The sequence below is a fragment of the Mytilus edulis genome, chromosome 6 (assembly GCF_963676685.1).
Source record: "Mytilus edulis chromosome 6, xbMytEdul2.2, whole genome shotgun sequence".
Classification (NCBI taxonomy): Eukaryota; Metazoa; Mollusca; class Bivalvia; order Mytilida; family Mytilidae; genus Mytilus; species Mytilus edulis.
Window position 1 is genome coordinate 32,914,253 of NC_092349.1, and position 19,578 is coordinate 32,933,830.

The window sequence follows — 19,578 nt, forward strand, 5'->3', positions numbered from 1 at the left end:
TACTTGTATTCTGGTATTTATGCGTAGAGTAAAATTTATTTCCACACGGTAATAGTCGTCGTCCCATAATTTTTTTGCATTAGTTCGTCTTGTTTGTGCATGATTCTCTGTAGTTACACTTTTTGCTTTTTAGTTAAAAGTTAAATTCTTAGCAGCTTCGTGACCTTTGGTATCGTCTTTTTAATATCGTGACAACTACAAGGGTCATACTTTTGAAAAGATAAAGTATTAACTGTGATTGCTTTCTAAATTCTTTCCTCCCTCAGCTCGTTACTAATGACCTTTGTTATACTTGAATCTTGACAGGAAGTTATCTAAATGACTGTTTTCCCGGATAATGATTGGACTAAATAGCGATAGGGTTTATCTACATCCGTGGACCAGTTAAGGCATGTAAGACATTAAATAAGGAAAACATTGGAAAATGCTACATTATTTCCTTTCGGGTACATTATATGTTGTTGAATTTTATTTCCACTTCAAAGACGTTGAAAAGAAATGTCATATAGTTCAATCTAATGTTGTATTGTTATACCACTGTCCCAGGTTAGGGGGGGGGGGGGGGGTCCCGCTAACTAGTTTAACCCCGCCACATTATGTATGTGTCTGTCCCAAGTCAGGAGCCGGTATATTCAGTGGTTGTCGTTGGTTTATGTGTTACATATTTGTTTTTCGTTCATTTTTTTTACATTAATAAGGCCGTTGGTTTTCTCGTTTGCATTGTTTTACATTATCATTTCGGGACCTTTTATAGCTGACTGTGCGGTATTAGCTTTTCTCATTGTTGAAGGCAGTACGGCGACCTATAGTTGTTAATTTCTGTGTCATTTTGATCTCTTGTGGAGAGTTGTCTCATTGGCAATAACCCCATTTTCTTTTTTATATATAGTGTTCACTGTAGATTTTGACCTTACTATGTGACCTAAAAAAACTACAAAAAGTTTAGATTCCATCGATCTGGTCCTTCTAGTTATTATTTTTTCTTGTAGTTCAACTAATCATTTATAAGAGAAGACTAGGGCAGCGTTAAATTGATTCTAAAATCGTTAAAATCAAACACCCTTCCTTAATACTTGCATTCATACATACTATTTGGCATCCGTTGTCAACATTTCTTTCAAAAATACAAAATGCCTAATTAAAGGCAAGTAACAGGTCTGACCATATGTTTTATTTTTTTTAATTTATTGTTGTCCATGACTATGTTAAATAAAAACGAATGGTCGTCCGCTGTTTACAATGTATGATTAACTTGGTAGATAAGTAAAAGTCTGAACTAACACGAACATGAACTACAATGTATGGCACAGAAAAAAAAAGCAATACTTTGAACGGTGAATACATGCATACAAGTCATTTTTCAATTAACACTAACAAATATATATATATATATGTGTATGATATATATATCAAGTACACGTTTCGCAAATATGAATCTTCTTATAAACAGACTGATTAAGGAGTAAGTTACTAGTTTAAGCAATAAATGTGATTTAGTCGTCATTAAAAAAAAGACCCATATATATGCATTCATCTGATTATTTTCTTTCCTTTTTACCTTTGAAATAATTATAGGGGAAAACATTAGTTTTTCGAATCTCTGTAAGAATAAATCTGGAACATCGTCAAATATTCGTAAATCTGGATCACACATTACACTTTTAAGTTTTAACTGTCGTCGAATTGTACCTTTAAGACCTGACTTTTCTCGGTCTTATAGTTCGAGTAATGTAAGTCTCTAAATTCTTCTATCGTATTGTCACCTGTAAGATGACCGTTCCTTTTTTACGTTTCTATATCATAGTATTTGTCGGAGTTTCGTTGGTTGAGACGTCCAGTGAGTTTCTGTGACGTGACGTTCATTGTTGCCGTTGCCATTGACGTTGCCGTTGCCGTTTCCATTATATTTATTCCTTTTTCTTTGATACATTGTACCGAAGAATATTCAGCCTATTGGTATTCAAATTTACGGAAATTATAAAATGTAAGTACAAGTATTTAGTAAGATTATACTTTAAACGATTTTATTAATTGTTTTGTATTTTGTCAATGCATCAAAAATAATACAATCCAATTCAATGTATTTGAATAAAATATTGTTTAAACTAAACTAAAAATAATATAAGCATCTGATTAGTCTTTTTGACTAAATTTAAGATATCTTTTACTTGATTTTTTTCTCATGACATTCGACCACATATATAGCAATTCCCAGATTTATCCACAAAGTTGATATTTTAAAACTGGCCAAGCGCTGGTAACGATTTTACTTTGTTCTTGGTTTTTAAGAGAATGTATTCCAATTCATTCATATTATTGTCCCTTTATATTTTTGTGAGTTATTGGTATGCTGACATAGTAAAATTTGTTTTTCTTCACAAATAAACATGTATATAAATTAGGAGATGTTGTATGCTTTGCAATGTGACAACTACATATATACATCAAAGTTTAAATGAGTTTGATGTTAGCAAGGCAAAAGCACGGTCTTCAAAGATGAGAAAACGCATACCATATAATCGGCTGTAAAACGAAATGACAACATGAAACAATTCAAGTGAGCAAACTACCAGCCTCAATTATAACAAATCAATTTCCGAAAAACAGTGTTTTGAAGCAGAAGTTTACCGATTGTCCCCTTTTAACAATCAACAAAGAGGCATGGATATTGAGCACGTGTATAACAGGCAGAATAAGATAATAGTTTATTTCAGTGACAGATTCATACGTATTGCGATCACCGGAGTTTTACGAGCAGGGTTACGCTAAGGTCACTTTTAATACGGAAATGGTGTCGGCTTCCTGGAAGCAAACAATTAAAAGAAAAATAAACTTATTCAATAAAATGTGGACAAATTAAAAAAAATCTTCAGAAAAAGTGTATGTACATAAGTTTGATAATGACAACTATTCATTTTGTTATAAAAAGCATATAAAGCATATTTTTATTTTTAATTTGAGGTTTCATATGACTTTAAAACACATTATACACACTTTTTTTTCTAAAAAGGAAAAACAAATGAATCAACCGACTGGTGGTTTTTTTTTTTAGCGAAACAAAAAATATCTTTCAAAAACTTAAATGTTGATATAAAATATAACGATAAAGAAAAAAAAAACACAATTCGAAGTAATAAGAAATTCTTGTATGAATTTTAATTTTAGTTTCTTGTGTATAATTCGGAGTTTAGTATGACGTTCATTATCACTGTACTAGTATGCATATTTTTTAGGGGCCAGCTGAAGGACACCTACGGGTGCAGGAGTTCTAGCTTCATTGAAGACCCATTGGTGGCCTTCGGCTGTTGTCTGCTCTATTGTCGGGTGGTTGTCGCTTTGACACATTCACCATTTCCTTTCTCAATTTTAATTAGAGCTCAATAAACAACAAAGTTGTATATGTATTTTTTTTTTTTTTTTCATTCAGCACACATCATGTTGACATTATTGGCTGTATTTGCACCTGCTGTTACTAATAAGTTGAAAGCTACAGGAAGTAAGTATAAATTTTGTTGTTAAAGTTTGTTGTTTTTATGGTGTTTTTTTTTTTTTATCGTTAAGTCTATCCGTGACTCAAGCTAAACACTGTTTTTTGAAACTTGCGAGCTGTTTTTTGAAACTCGCGAGCCCGGCGTAGATTTGTAAAAACTTAGGCATACTATAATATTGATTTTAATGATTTTTAGATATTAAAAGATGTGGTATGACTGTCAATGACACAACTCTCCTTCCAAGTAAAAAATTATAAATGTAAACCATTATAGGGCTACGTTTGGTCTTCAACACGGAGCCTTGGCTCACACCGAACAGCAAGCTATTAAGGGCCCCAAAAAGTACAAGTGTAAAACCATTCAAACAGGAAAAGCAATGGTCTAATCTATGTATAAAAAAAATTGAACCACAGCAACAAATGACAACTACTTACCATTCCTTTGCTGCAAAAATTCGACTTGTCGCCAAACATCCTCTTTTCATAGGAGTTCACAAGTGACCCGTAACAAGGCTAACGGGTTTTCTTTTTTTACATTTAACAAACAGTATTTTAAATGTGAGCCAATCATGAAATTCTGCGGCGTTATTCGTCGTAATATTATAAAGATCAAGATTTACAATCATATACATGTAATAATAAAATGCAATTCAACAAGGTTCAATATGATTAGTTATTTATTTGGATATTGAAACGAAACATTTTTGTTTTACGATTGAAATGAAAACATGTCCAGTTGCATATCCCAATCTTTCCTCGTCACAAACCCGTATTTATTTGTATTTCATTAAGTGTGTTATGCTCTTTATATCCTTGAACTATTGGCCACTGGACATACGGAAACACAGGTTCTTCTTGTTTTTATTAATTGATAAAAACTGCAAACCTTGAAGCCATTTACTGAAAGGAAGGGGTTCGTACCCTTTATTCGCTATAAAGTTACAGAACAATCACCCTTCTTAGATTCGGGGGGAGTGAAAAAAAGGGGGATGTTAAGTGGAAGAAAGATATAATGCATTTGAACATTCATTTATAAAATAAACGAAAATAAACAAATATGAAACATAGCAACCAAACACAACCACTGCATTATAGATAAATGACTTGGCACATGCAAGTAGATAATGCTTGAGCTCTCCTCCTCCTCCGTATGTTAATATATTTCAATTTCTATAGAAAATGGTTGAGAATAACGAAACGTAAGGTGACAATGTGCTATTGCTTGACGAACGTTTTATGTGTACATTTTCCTAAAATTGAAACTTTTTTGTATATACTGAATGCGAAACAGAAGATAAGCACCGTAACTCTTTTTTTTTTTGTCCGTATTTTAAATGATGCGCGTATAAATGTTCAACGATGTATACTTTTCCTATACGCTGGTATAAACATTTGCATTACAACGAACTCAAATTAAACATACAAAAAGGTTGGTAAACTCGCAAATTAAATAAATAAATCGACAGGATATTTTCTCAAACAAAATAAATATAGAAATTATTAAACTCGATTCTGCTTATCTTTACCTTATCAATAACTTGTTCAAATGCATGGAGATACTGCATTTTCTATTCCCTATGAATAAACACGGAATGAAATAACTAGAAATGTCCAGTGACCGAACTTTTTTTGTGCAAGCCTGATACATGTACACTACGTGTTAAACAATAAAAAAAAACATTGCACATTTGTATGTATATATTGATATAATGAAATAATTGTTGTAACTGACTCTCCTCTCTTTTCCCCCCTTTGTTGTGAAAGGTTGGACGTTCCTTTAATTGCTGTATACATAATCACTTGGACATACATTTATATCTTGTTTTAGTCAGTAAACCAATTTATCTTAATTGTGTTCATTCTAATATTTACGCTACAAAGCATTGAAACCAGCTAATCAGAGAAGACCTCACAGAAAATATGACAACTTTGGTATACCGGTACCACAAAGCGACATTACGCCACTGTTTACACCGGGACTACCAAACCTACATATACCCGAATCTAGTGTTGATGGAAATGCATTTGAGGACCTATCTGAAGTTTCTGCTTCCGATTTGTATCTATACTTCAAAGATGAGGAACCTGAACATCAGGTATGATTATATCACTAAGCTGAACATGTACTCTGAACTTTTAAACCGCGATCCTGTTTTGAGTGAGGTGCTTGTTTCTTAGCCTTTAGTTTGATATACTCATCTGGTGTTTGTCTGTGTGCCGTTATCCCCTCGTTCTTGTAGTTATATTGAAGAATTGTTTACAATTTGTTATTGATAAAGACGTTTGATCTACTAGAAACTTGAAATCGAGTTCGATCAAAAACTGACAAGAACAGGTAAATGAATTCAGATTTGCTAAAACAACACTATAGAATTAACGTAGTTCGATACGCGGTGTATTTGTAATTTCAGTGAAGATCACTTCTAACTTCTCATTACACCTGTCAGAATAATCTGTCAAAGAGCTATTCTAAACCTTCTTAGAACAGTTCTACCGAAAACAATTCTATCTTAGAACTGTTCTAAGTGGTAGAACTGTTATAATTAGAACTGTCAGAATCACAGAATCAGTTCTAGGTAGAACTAACCAAATCAGTTTAAGGTTCCCAAAAAAATCTTTTCTTAATAAATTTCAACCTTTCAATGTAGGTTAAAACAGAAAACATTGAATACAGGATGAAAAAGTCTGATTTGAATGCACCTGAATCACATGATAAAGAGTGCACCAATAATTGTTGGATACGAAGTGGAAGCGGAAGTGCGTTTCTCGATGGTACTAGTGTAGACTTCCCTACACATCTGACAGTTCTGGAACAGTGTATGTCACCATTCAAAGGATTAGGAGGGGTAAGTTAAATATATAAGATATTTTTACGAGAACTAAACATATTTTTTTTAATATACGCCAATGACAGACAACCAACAACAATAAAAACAAAGATATCTACAGATGAACATCAAATTTAAAACCAAAATGCACAGCACGTTATCCCTGTGTAATTTTAAAGAAGTAAATTGTTTTCAAAGACAATAAAAAAAATCCAATGGAAGATAGGCGAAAGGTACCAACGGGACATTCACACTTACAGTCGAAACTAAACTGACAACGCCATAGCAAAAATAGACCAAGACAAACAATGTTCACATAAACCTTTCCTCAATCACAGGTAATAAATTATTGGCTGGGGTTCGAGCCAACTGTTCCTACCATACATTGGAGAGAGAGAGAGGCAACAAACACCGATGGGACATAAACCGAAAACAAATTGACAATGCCAGGGAAAAAAACGAAAAGACAAAAAGCCAGTGCACTTATAAACTAATTATAAACACAACCGAAAACTGAAGACTGAGAAAAATGAGCCCCCCCCCCCCCCAGCCCCTTTTTCCAAATAGGGGTTATATCAGGTGTCTCAAAAGGCTAAGCATGACATACGATACCTGTTGGTGTTAATGAATAATAAGAGGAAATCAGACATGTGAGATTTGGGGTAAATGATTATACAAAACAATGATCCAAACTAGTTTTATTTTACACGTACATGTAAAATCCACTGTTTATTCAAAAGTTTAGAAAAAAATACCGTTCTTAAATGATCACAGTACACTTTCAGACACCTTTGAATGAATGGTCTGTTGGTATTGTTTTTGTCGCGTATACAAGAGCTTCAACATGTATTATAATTGTTCGTTTGCGTAGTCTAGAAGGAAGTAACGCGTGATATATATAGTTTCTCTATTTACATTAGAAAAATGTTAAACAACAATATGCTACATCAATGCTATATATATTTATACTGTACTCGTTCTATTTGAGCAGTCAAAATGCGTTGACTGTATTTTTCTATGTCATATACAGCCACTGACCCGATATCACTTTTCCTCATGAATATTTAAATAGAAATTGCCGAAATGATATTGAATTATTCATACGACCTCTTCAACCTGTTCTTGTTTCAAATGCATACACCGATGCGTGGAACGACTCAACATTGTTTCTTTTGGAATTATTGGAAAAACATATTTAATTTGTTAATATTGTTTGTTTGCAACCTATAAATCATTATGTTTTATGCTTATGGTTGATATTTTTCAACTAATACAAAAATCAGGCATCTAAGGCTTAATTTGCATTTTTTGCAGGTAAGGTTGGATATCATGTCACACGAAAAGAAGCCAGAAATGGATTCTATATGGAACTATGATCTAAGCTACGAAGACCCTATTAACGATGTTGACTAAAATCAAATAGGAATTACATAGGGTTCCAGTGCTGTTCTTCAATTTAAAGCGAATTGCTTAAATTCCGTTTCTGATTAGGCATATGGAAGCATAGTACATGTAGGAAATGTTCCTGAATTTCCAGTACACGATTGAGATATACTATTACACTTTAGTAGGGAAAATCTGGAGACTCAAGTTAGTACCATAGAAAGAACTTAAGCTCAAACATACCGAGAGATCAGAGAACAAAGAAAATGAAATAGATAACTTTAATTTATTGTTACATGACATGTATTCTATTGATGCTGTTGCAAATGTAGTGGTCCTTCAATATTAACTGTGTGGAAGCACGAGACAAAGCAAACAAATAATTTAAAGTTTGCTGAAGCTTATGATGTTTTATTACATTAAACCATGGCCACTAAATACCAAGTGTGGTCCTATCGAGTTTCCTTATATTTTTAATACAAAATATATTGAAAAAAACTCTCAGTATCCTCTGTGTATTTTTATTATTAATTATATGTTTTTCTTTCACTAACAATTTTCATCTTATTATTTCAAACAATTTTCATCTTATTATTGCACGCAATGTCGTCCTGAAATATCATAAAAATACTTGTCACTGGACGTTTAAGAAAAATTAAAAAAAAAGAGTTTGCTTTACCTGTTATTCCAAAACAGCATAATTATCATGGTTATAATTGTCTGCATCGAATAACAGTACTATTGGTACAATGTAAAACATAAGAACGAAGGTATTCTATTAATGGGGGTTGGATGAGCCTTCCAATATCGTAGAAGAACAGAGAAAGACAATATTAAAACCGAATAATCCCAAAAAGTTGAAACAGATAATTAAAAGTTTAAAAATCATCACAAACAAATCTCTAACGTTTTGTTTCTTACTATATCGTATTAATATGTTCTCTAAGAGACTAAGATACCGAATTGATTGAGCCATAATTACTCTGAAACCATATACAAAGTCGGAAATATTTGTTATACTTGTATGACCTATAAATGTAGTGTTTTGTACTTCCTTAAGTCTATGAAAAAAAATCCACAGAAAACACTATTACTTGCAAAAATATTCAAATTCGGATCCCCTAACCACCCGTGTCTTATACGCTTCCGGTATTTGAAACTAATTACGGATTCAGACTTTGAAAAATCATGATAATTTTTTGGATTTCTTTCTCGGTGTCAAAACAAAAAGGAAAAAGAACAAACAATAAAAATCTAACCTACCGATAATATGATTGAAACTGATGTTACCGGAAACAAGATTCAGCAACTTGAGTATGTCAACAGATTAAGAGTAGTGTCAACAGTCATTGAGATACAAAAGGGGTTGATCATTGATGAAGTGTTTTATATTTTAAAATTTTTCATCCAATTAACACGGGATGTTTTTTTTTTCTTGTGTGACCTTTTCGATGTCAGCGGCTTTTAAGTAGTTCATATAGAGTTAGGCAACAACCATTTGATTTTCGGGGGGGGGGGGGGGGGGGGGGGGGGGGGGGGGGTCTATGTTTTTTTTTTGGAAAAAAAAGTTAAACTTTGTTTCCAGTTTTCGGAGAAAAAAATAATTTGTTTTTGATTCTGAGAAAAAAAAATTGTTTGTTTCCCCTCAGCTGCCACTATATGTAATGCTAAAATTGAAAGAAAAAAATTATTTTCGACTTGTTGCGAAAAAAATAGATTGTTTTCTCCAGAAAAAAAAAAACCATAGCCCCCCCCCCCCCCCCCCCCCCCCCCCCCCCCTAGAAAATCAAATGGTTGCTGCCTTTTAAAAACGTTTAACACTACTGAAAAGCACACTTTTCTTGGAATATTTAATATTTATATATATTATTTTCAAACAAAGATTAAATACTTTAATTAACTGCTGATCAATATCAAATCCAGTTTTTTTTAACTTGGAAATTAAACTAGATCAAGCTTGTTATCAATATCGTGTTATATTAAAAACTTGAATGAATCCAAGCGTATCGGATATAACAAATTTGGTAAAATTGTGACTAAAGCATATCGAGTATGGATTTTGAAGACAAACGCCACGAGAAAATATAACTTCACTACGGCTTTCTTTAGCCAGGCGATGTATCTGGTTTGAAGATTTGTTACAGACATACACACGTTCGTCTTCATCAACCGCTAAGCCTCCCTCTCCTGCAATATCATATTGAGAGAGAACTTCACTTCCGATGTAATACTTGCTGTCTATTTCACACTGTTTGTCACCAATAGATAATGTTGGTGCCTTATCTTTCAATTTTGCAAGTTGTAAAGATTCGTGAACCTCAGATCTGCGACCCTTATTGAAATCTAATTTGATTCGGCGAAGGACATGTTTACTTCTACAAACAATGTCATGTTCTTTAGGAAAATAGCACATCGATTTAATAAGTCCCATATCACATAGCGTGAATGTGTTTATTGTGCTACCGCCTTTACTTAAGAATTTAATTTCATCATGTTTGCCTACAATTATCGTGTCTTCGAAAGTCGTAACAGCGTAGCATCCTTTGTCTGCTTTAACTCTCCCACTTTTTTCCATTTTCCATATATTAATGAGTTGCAAATAAGTCAGGTTAGGTAATGTTACAACTGCCTCGTTTGTGCCGGGAAATATTGAAATAGCATATGGCTGATCTTCAAAACATATTTCATTTGCGTAATATTTGCAGTCAGTATAGACATATATTTTGTTAACGCCATACTCAAAGTCGCATAAAAGCATTTTATTGTCCATACTAGCAACACAACTTGTTATTTGATGCGCAGCGCCTGGAAGTAACTGTATTTCGTTTTTTTTACTAAATACAGAAAGGTGTACTGGAGTAAAGCGGACGTTGCACGGTTCTTTCAACTCTATTAATGACCCAATGGAAGGAATAACCATATTTGCTGGCTCTTTCAGTTTCAGTATGGTTCTTTGGGATGATGATATAACTTCCTGCACTCGTTTTGACAATTCTGGGTATTCCTCAACCTGGTCTTTTAATTCTAGAAATAATTGAGTGTTGGGTCCATTTTCTTTTAAAAAATTCAACGCTTGATTTTTTTTCTGCACGAGAGTGGCCAAATTTGACAGAGAAGATTTCGTTTTTATTGATTTGTTCAAATTCTTACTTTTAACGACTGCAAGGTCTGTTTTGAAGTTTTGTTCTAACTTTTCAATTGTTTTAAGGAAATCAATCTTGATAATAGCAAGTCGTTGCAAAATATTGTTTTCCATTTTCTCTAAATCAATAATATTGTTTTCTTGATCTTTATCAAAACAACATAAAGTCTCATTCATATTTTTCCAAACTCTTCTCATATCAGACAACAAAGAAGAATCTTTGATAGATTGTGAAGCAACTTCTAACAGAATGACATCTTTACAGGACTGGTGGTTTTCCGGAATACATGCTCTACAGCATACTTTGTCATGATTCACGCAGTAGAAATCCAAAAATCTATCTTTATGTATAGTGCAGTATTTATTTGTCGACGGTATTGTTGTTTTAATTGAACTTGCCTCTATCAAATGGTGAGACTTTGTAGCTTTAAACTTCATATGATATACTACACAGTCTTTGCATAGCATTTCCTCACATTCAGAACAAAATCGAAACGGAACCATCGACTTTCCTTCTGCAGAACAAGGTGAACACTGTGCATTTGACGTCATTGTAGTAATACTAGTACCTGAAAAATACAATAAATTTACAAGTTTAGGTGAAAGTTACTAGATTTTCATAATTTTGATGTACAAGTACGGTGGACATGAATGCCATAAACAAGATGGTCATTATATTTACTGACTTCGATGTACAAAACAGAATTATAAAGAAAGGCCACAGTAGTATACTGCTTTTCGAAATTCATAAATCGATAGAGAAAAAACAAATCAGCGTTACAAACTTCACTTGAGGGCAACACATCAAATATATAAGAACTACGACACAACAGATACACAACATTAACATGTAACACACTCAGAAAAAAACGAACTATAATATAACAATGACCATTTCCCTGAATTGGTACAGGGCATTTAAAGATAAAAATGGTGGGTTGAACCTGGTATTGTGGCATGCCAAACCTCCTGCTTTAATGACAATGAATATTATAATATTAAAATGACAACATTACATGTAAGTTCAACAGTATAAATTTCTTTTAGTATACATACTGAAGTCGTCATTATTGAGAGCCAATATATCATCCAAAATATCTAAAAGTATTATTACATTTTTCTATCAGATGTTGTTTCGATGGGTCTTAGCTGATTTTAGTCATATATTGTAACACATAGCAACACAAAAACAGGTCCGTAATAAGTGGTGCACAGTAAGTCCCCATTGGAAATCCGATATTCTTACGATATACGGAATCTCCAATGCGAACAAAAATGATGTCTAGTAAAAATTCAAGGGCAGATATAGTATCAAATAGGCGTGCTACAATTATCTTCAGAAGTACTATATCACACATAACTGTCTTGTCCAGGATATTATTTTAACTAGTGTTAATTTTAGAAAATGTAAGTGTTGGCTTATGGGAAAAAAAGGACTACCGCTTTCCATGTAGGGGTTTATTGCTCGTTTCGAAGCTGAGACATTTTCACAAAAGTCGTTAAATTTACAGGGTAGGAAGTTAGTTGCGTTTTCCCCAAACCATAAAAAGCTCTGTGTGATGCGGCTGCTCAAGGTAACAAATAGGACTAATTTCTCACAACAAGTTCTCTCGCAATTCAGTATTTTTCAAACTCCATAGATTAATTCTATTTGAGTGCATTTTGTTCAATTTTATGTTTAAAATTGAAAAGGAAATGGGGGAATGTGTCAAAGCGACAACAACCCGACCATAGAGCAGACAACAGCCGAAGGCAACCAATTGGTATTCGATGTAGCGAGAAACTCCCGCACCCGTGGGTGTCCTTCAGCTGGCCCCTTAAAAATATGTATACTAGTACAGTGATAACATATAACCCCTTATTTATTGATTTTGTATTTACATTGTGTCATAAATTTTGTAGATTAAATTGATTCATTCAGTGTATGTTCACCTGTGTTAATGTTTCTTTCGATTAAGTTAAACCCTTTCAATTGATAGAAAAGTGTGATCTTTTTATGTTGTGATGTTACACTATTGTTTCAGATATATTTTTCACATAAAAACGTTCTCTCGAAATTCAGTATTTTGCAAACTCCAAAGATTTACAACTTTATTCGATTGTCAACTGCATTCAAATAAGCCGAAAAGATTAAGCTCAGTCACTTGTTAAAACGACATTGTGTCCAACATCACTGCATAGAGATGTTTTCTACGCATATTACATTTGAGGACCTTACTTGGCGGCTCCGTAGGGATATTGACTCAAACGGTTTGTCTTTTTCTAGTTTGCGATTGTGACATCAAGTGCCGTTTCACGATAAATAAACAAAAATTTAAACGAACCTACTTGAATTTGTAATTTTATTCAATAAGTCAAATTTTCGTAACTTTTTGTTTCTTCAGATTAGGTAAAAATATATCTTTAAGAGAAAAATTATTTCTATACAATTAAGTTGGAGGGCTATATCATAAAGTAAAGGATTATCAAAATGATTATCTTTTAAACAAACTTAGAACAGTGTAAAGTGCACAAGGATCAACCTCAAATGATCGCTTGATCGGGTGTGTTCAATAATTAGTTCATTGTAAATGTTTATATTCGATGTATGACTCCATTTTTCAGCATTTCATTTATGGGTGAGTTTAAATGATGTAGGATTTTTTGTATAATTTGGGAAATGCTTGAAAAACGCGTTATATACATTAGGTGATATAACACAGTTCAAAGAAAAGTTAGGAGTTGTATATGTTTTCTAATTGTGCGTATGAATGTCAATCACATAGTATTTTAGTGAGGAATTATCTTTATTTTATTATTATTTACAGTTGAAATAAAAAAAAATACATTTGAGTTGCCACTAATTTTATTTCACAGTCAATATTTAGATCTAGGTTTTCAAATCAAATACTATTTCATTATCATGATTATGTCAGGGAAATGTTCTAATAAAATGACTTAAAAAATTTAAAAAAGCGTAAGACTTAAAATCTAATTCCTGTTTTCATTCTTCATTTTATCTGGATATTGGAAATTACAAAATTATTCTTCTTAACAGCTGTTTCAGAAATCAGAGTTTTGGAAAGCTAAAGATTAAGGCTACTTTTTTTTTAATTTATTTTAAAACTGTTCTCTTTTTGTTTGCATTGATTTGAAATTGTGTATCTCTCTTTTTAGTAATTTGAAGTTATCGACATTTTCATAATAGCATATAAGGTTCAAAGTTGCCTACATCAGTAAACTTCAACTTATTTCAATTTTTAATAGTTTTTGTTTGTTTCACAATTCAGTTTTTAACCAGTTTCAATCACTGTGATCAATTCTTATAATCTGATAATTGTCATTCAGTGCAATTGTAACTCATTTAGATACCCTCTTAGGTTTGAACTGTAATTAGATCCAAATAATGATTTCCTACTAAGAACATGGTGTTCCATCATCTTCACAATTAAGAGACATCGAATCCTACAAATGCATTAGTCAAGAGCACCTTGCTATATATTCTTATTGGGGGTAAATTCAGTAAATAAATATACGTCATCAGGGACCGCCCATTTAGGGGAGAGCTTTCAGTATAGAATTGAAGACCTGTGCTTCAATGATTGGTAGATAAAGTTTTCAATAATTTTGTTTTGATTAGATAGATCAAATCTGAGGTTAAAAAAAATTAAATTAAATAATGTTAAATGCATTTAATTTTTTTTAAACAGGATTGAAAAGTGATGGGGTCATTGTAGGAATTAAGTGCAAAACTACAATGTTTGTAAACCAAGCCATGTGGAAGGCCCGAAAATGCCGCATGACCCTATGTTTTTTGGTTGCAAAATATGGGGCTATATTTGTACTTTAATGAATGAAATATGAAAGCTTCTAATTTGTAAAGGTGAAAAAAAATATCAATTTAATTGAACATGTAGGTTTACATTGAAGTTAATTGGGGATTTTTTTAATGAATTTACCCCTATAAGTTTAGAAATAGACTTTGGACGTATTCTCACCAAAAAGTGCGTACTATAAACCTCGTTACAATAAATTATTAGGTTCTCGTGATGAACACTGTTTTAACATTGGAATGTTTTACATCTCTACACCGGTTTTAAAAACATTTACACGGTGTATAAAATAAATTTTATTATTTATAATTTTTGGAGGAAAAAGGTTTCAGAGAGGAAGAAGTAATGGGGTTTACAAAATATACAATTATGAGAAAACTTCAGAAAAATGGACAAAAACAAATAGAAAAAATAGACCAAAACACTAATAAAAGAATACAGAAAATTGGAGTCTTGAAATATATCAAAAGTAGTCAAAATATTACTTAAAAGAACACCCCTCTCATTTTCTAGCCCTATATTATTGAACATTATCCTTAACACTGCATCGTTGATGAGATATAAAAATCGATATAAACTTTATTATAAACTATATGTCATGTTGGAACAAATATTGTATACCATTTATCCCGTTAGGAACATATACAGTAATATTTTTACCAATGGAAATAATATTCCAGAATGTTTGTTTTCCATTTTTGAACGTAGATTGTAAAGGAACTTATATTTGTGACAATGCCAATATGCTATCCAAATAGAACTGATCATCACGTAAATAAAAAAACCCATGAATAGCCTCCGACAGGAAATTGATCATAGTATTTTTCTGTATATATTTGCATTTGCACATTTCCATAATGTAAATAATGTTAATATTGTTTTTGAGTTAAAATTATCAATGTTGACCCCTATCCTGCTTAAATGTACCAAACGCTTGTGTAAATCCTTTATCTTACAATTTAGGAAATTGCACTTTCGCTTTTGCCTGTTTATCAATGGGAAAGTATGTGTTCTTTAATTGTATTTAAATGTACGCATAATAGGTTTGAATGTGTAATATATATATTTACTAATATGAAAATCTTTATAGTTTAAAAGGAATCAACTTATAATTAATTTATGATGATTGAATGATATTGAAATATAGAACTTACCGTATTGTTATGATTGTCGAATTTGTTGATAACATATTTTGTATGGTAGTATGACCCGACAATTGTTCGTTCAAAGTTCATATTTAGGATTTTGTATATTTTTATAATATTTGCTTTTTATCAATTATTCCGAGTCCTCATTGCGTTTTAATAATTTATTAGTTTATTGTATTTTACGCTATTCCAAAGTTACTTGTATTTTACACTTAACTATAATCCTTTTATTCAGATTAATTATCAAAGATTTATATCCGTCTTTATGATAAAAGGTTCTGTAACAAAGAATATAGATAAATTGACACTAAGTGATAACTGCCGAAAGCCATTCTTGACAAACTTATACGAAGCATGTTTTAACACTTAATCCCCGCTTTCGGCAAAACGCTAATTTATATTATTTAATAAAAAGATATTTGATTGGTTCATTTTCCGTATGTCAATCAGTCTTTTGAATTTGTATTTTATATTTGTTTTTATGTTGTTATGCAGTTATGTTTTGATATTTGAAATATATGGATGTGAAATAAATATGTAAACTTTCCAGCGACTTGGACTTTATCTCAACTACCGCTTGTTACCCCCAGAAACAAATTAATATGACAGGGGTGACCAACAACCCGGTCATAAGTGGTGGAATAGTACCCGTGATCTCAGAAGTGTACCTCAAAAGCCAAGCGAGTGAGAAAATGTACTTTTAAAATTAACAAAATTTCGTTATATATAAGTGCTAGTTACAAAATTTTATCGAGGAAATGAAACGACGAAAGAGGAGAAAAATGTGTTTTCCGTTTCCATTGGACTTATTCCTATCACAACTATGATGAACTTTTAATGTAAATATAGATCTGTACAACTGATTTCAAAATGGACCCTACTAAATTATTAGCTAAATTCAAAGGTGACTTTACCGAAAACCCAAGTCGTTGGTGGAAATTATTTGAAAACTTTGTTTCGCTATATTACGATGAATCTAAACTTTGTAATGCATTTCCACTATTTCTAGAAGAGAACGCACAGATATGGTATAATAAACTGTCAGAGGATGTAACAAAAAGTCAAAACAATTTAAAGAGCGAGTTTTTAAAGAAATACGAATTTTCTTCAGGACAAAATTTTCAAACTAGTACTGATTTAATAAACCTTTCTCAACGCGAAGATGAAAAAGTGTCAGACTATATTAACCGGCTTCATGTTTTATCTGAAAACCACGATTATGGAGAACAATTTACTTTATGGAAACTCCGGAATGAATGTAAACCTGAGCTTATGCGACAAATGGCCTTCGGTAAATGGCCAGAGACAGCGGCAGAAGCAGAAACTCGATTGCGTTCAGTAGAAGCGACATCAAAATGTCTACAAGAGGAAGACCAGAAGAGAATGCAGGATAATATCGTCACAAAACTGCAACCGGAAATGGAGAAGTTGCTACAACAAATTAGTGCCGTAAACAGCGAAGCATTTCAACAACCAACTGCAAGTCAGACAATGGTGGAACCACTTCTTGATGATCGCAAAGTTCAACATCGTCACAGAACGCAAAGACGACAACGCAGACGTAATCCATGCCACAGATGCGGTGAGTGTGACCATATACCATCTCAATGTCGCTTTATTAGAATAAAATGTAATAAATGCAAATCCATAGGCCACAAAGCAAAAATGTGTAGATCAAAACCAAAACATTTTTCGGCGCAACCAACAAAATTCATTTCGGCAACAGGTTTAAATAACACAAAAGCATCAAATTTAATTAAAATTCGGGTTGCAAATCATTCTGGTATGGCTATGGTTGATTCGGGAGCTACTATTAGCGCAATTTCGGCAGATTTTTATTATGCAAACTTGCATAAGAAGGTTACACTTGAAAAGGCATCTCTTCTTGCAACAGGAGCAAGTGGAGCATCTTTAAGAGGAATAGGAACAATTAAAGTCCCTATAGAAATAGGTCGTTTAACAATGCAACAAACTTTTCATATTTTTGAAAATTTTACACATTCTATTATTCTTGGTTTAGATTTTTTAGACAATCAAAAAGCAAGGCTCAATTTTGATGACAAAACCCTTGTTTTCCAGTCTGGTATTACCGAGGTTCCCCTTACTAATGGTGATAATTATGACAATAGCATATGCTTTATTTCTTTAGTTAACGATGAAGTAATTCCCAGTAGGTCCGAAGTCATTATCCCCGTTCAAACTGTTGACAAAAGTATAAAATCTAAATTAGGTATTATTGAACCGAACCCAGCCTTGGTTGGTAAACAGAATATTGTCGGTGCCACATGTCTTGTACAAATAAGAAACAATAAAACATTTTTACAAGTCCTTAATCCTACAAATGCAAAAGTACGGTTATCGAAAAATACAAAAATAGGCAAGTTCAGTGACGTTATAGAGAACTCAATTTCAAGTGAAATCACCGATGACACAGTAGAAATTAATTCAATAGATAAGGGTACACAAAATAAAAATAATGAAGCAAAGTACATCGAAATAGCTAAAAGTTTAAATTTCAATTTTTCTGACTCTGATTTAACAAAAGAACAAAAACAAAAACTAATGGTTATGTTAGGTACAAATAGGGACGTTTTTGCTATGAATTTATCCGAACTTGGTTGTACAGATCTTCATCCCCACCGTATCGAAACAGGCGATGCGCAACCTGTAAGACAAAGGTTCTACAGGCAATCACCAGTCGTCAAAGGAGAAGCCAGCAAACATGTCGAAGAGATGTTAAAGTACAATATTATAGAACCGTCACAAAGTGAATGGGCCAGTCCCATTTGTTTAGTCCAAAAGAAGAGTCCAAAGTCAGCATCGTCAACACCCAACACGCCCCAGTATAGGTTTTGTGTTGATTTTCGTCTCCTGAATTCTTTAACAACTAAAAAGGTGCACCCGATTGTACAAATGGACGATATTGTTGATATGTTAGGCGAGGCGAAGGCGAAATACTATAGTACCGTCGATATGTTTAATGGATTTCATCAAATAAAGCTTGATCCGGCAACGAAACATAAAACCGCATTCACATGTCACGAAAGAGTCTTCGAATTTAACCGACTACCATTCGGCCTTTCTAACAGTCCGCACACTTTTCAATTAGTCATGTCCGAAGCCTTACGTGGTATAAACTGGAAAAGTGCACTAGTCTACATGGATGATGTACTCGTTTTTTCAAGAACTTTCGAAGAGCATATGCAACACCTAACGACTCTATTTCAAAAGCTACGGGAAACCAATCTAAAACTTAAACCTACAAAATGTACTTTCGCTGCAAAAGAAGTAAAATGTTTAGGCCATGTTTTGTCCAAAGATGGAATAGCTGTTGACACAACCAAGATAGACGCAGTTAAGACATTTCCTGTCCCCCAAAATACAACAGATGTCAGAGCATTTTTAGGACTGGCAAATTACTACAGGAAGTTCGTAAAAGGTTTTTCTGAAATTGCTAACACGTTACACAGACAGCTAGTGAAAGGAGCTAAATTTATTTGGGACAAGAGCTGCCAACAGTCATTCGAAGAGATAAAGAAACTTTTGATCTCATCTCCAATACTTGCGTTTCCAGACTTTTCAAAAGATTTTATCCTCTACACGGACGCTTCACAGATCGCTATTGGTTACATTCTTGGACAAAAAGATCATAAAGGCAGAGAACAAGTCATTGCTTATGGTGGACGATCATTAAGAGGAGCCGAAAAGAACTATTGTATCAGAGATCTTGAATATTTAGCTTTGGTTGAAGGAGTTAAACAATATCATGTTTATT

The 19,578-nt window shown here is 32.9% G+C and overlaps 2 protein-coding genes across 2 annotated transcripts; one reads left to right on the top strand and one right to left on the bottom strand.

Annotated features, from left to right (window-relative positions):
• The first annotated feature begins 1,882 nt into the window (after positions 1-1,882).
• LOC139526067 (uncharacterized) lies at positions 1,883-8,204 on the top strand. The gene is made up of 5 exons (XM_071321224.1): positions 1,883-1,984; positions 3,428-3,496; positions 5,372-5,586; positions 6,139-6,336; positions 7,633-8,204. Exons 2-5 carry the CDS (start codon positions 3,436-3,438, stop codon positions 7,729-7,731), a joined length of 573 nt encoding a protein of 190 aa, XP_071177325.1. The 5' UTR covers positions 1,883-1,984; positions 3,428-3,435; the 3' UTR covers positions 7,732-8,204.
• A 1,333-nt stretch (positions 8,205-9,537) lies between these two features.
• Positions 9,538-15,853, bottom strand: LOC139527529 (uncharacterized). Its single transcript, XM_071323034.1, has 2 exons — positions 15,810-15,853; positions 9,538-11,412 (listed from the first exon to the last, which is right to left on the bottom strand). Exon 2 carries the CDS (start codon positions 11,393-11,395, stop codon positions 9,665-9,667), a length of 1,731 nt encoding a protein of 576 aa, XP_071179135.1. The 5' UTR covers positions 11,396-11,412; positions 15,810-15,853; the 3' UTR covers positions 9,538-9,664.
• Positions 15,854-19,578: the final 3,725 nt, after the last annotated feature.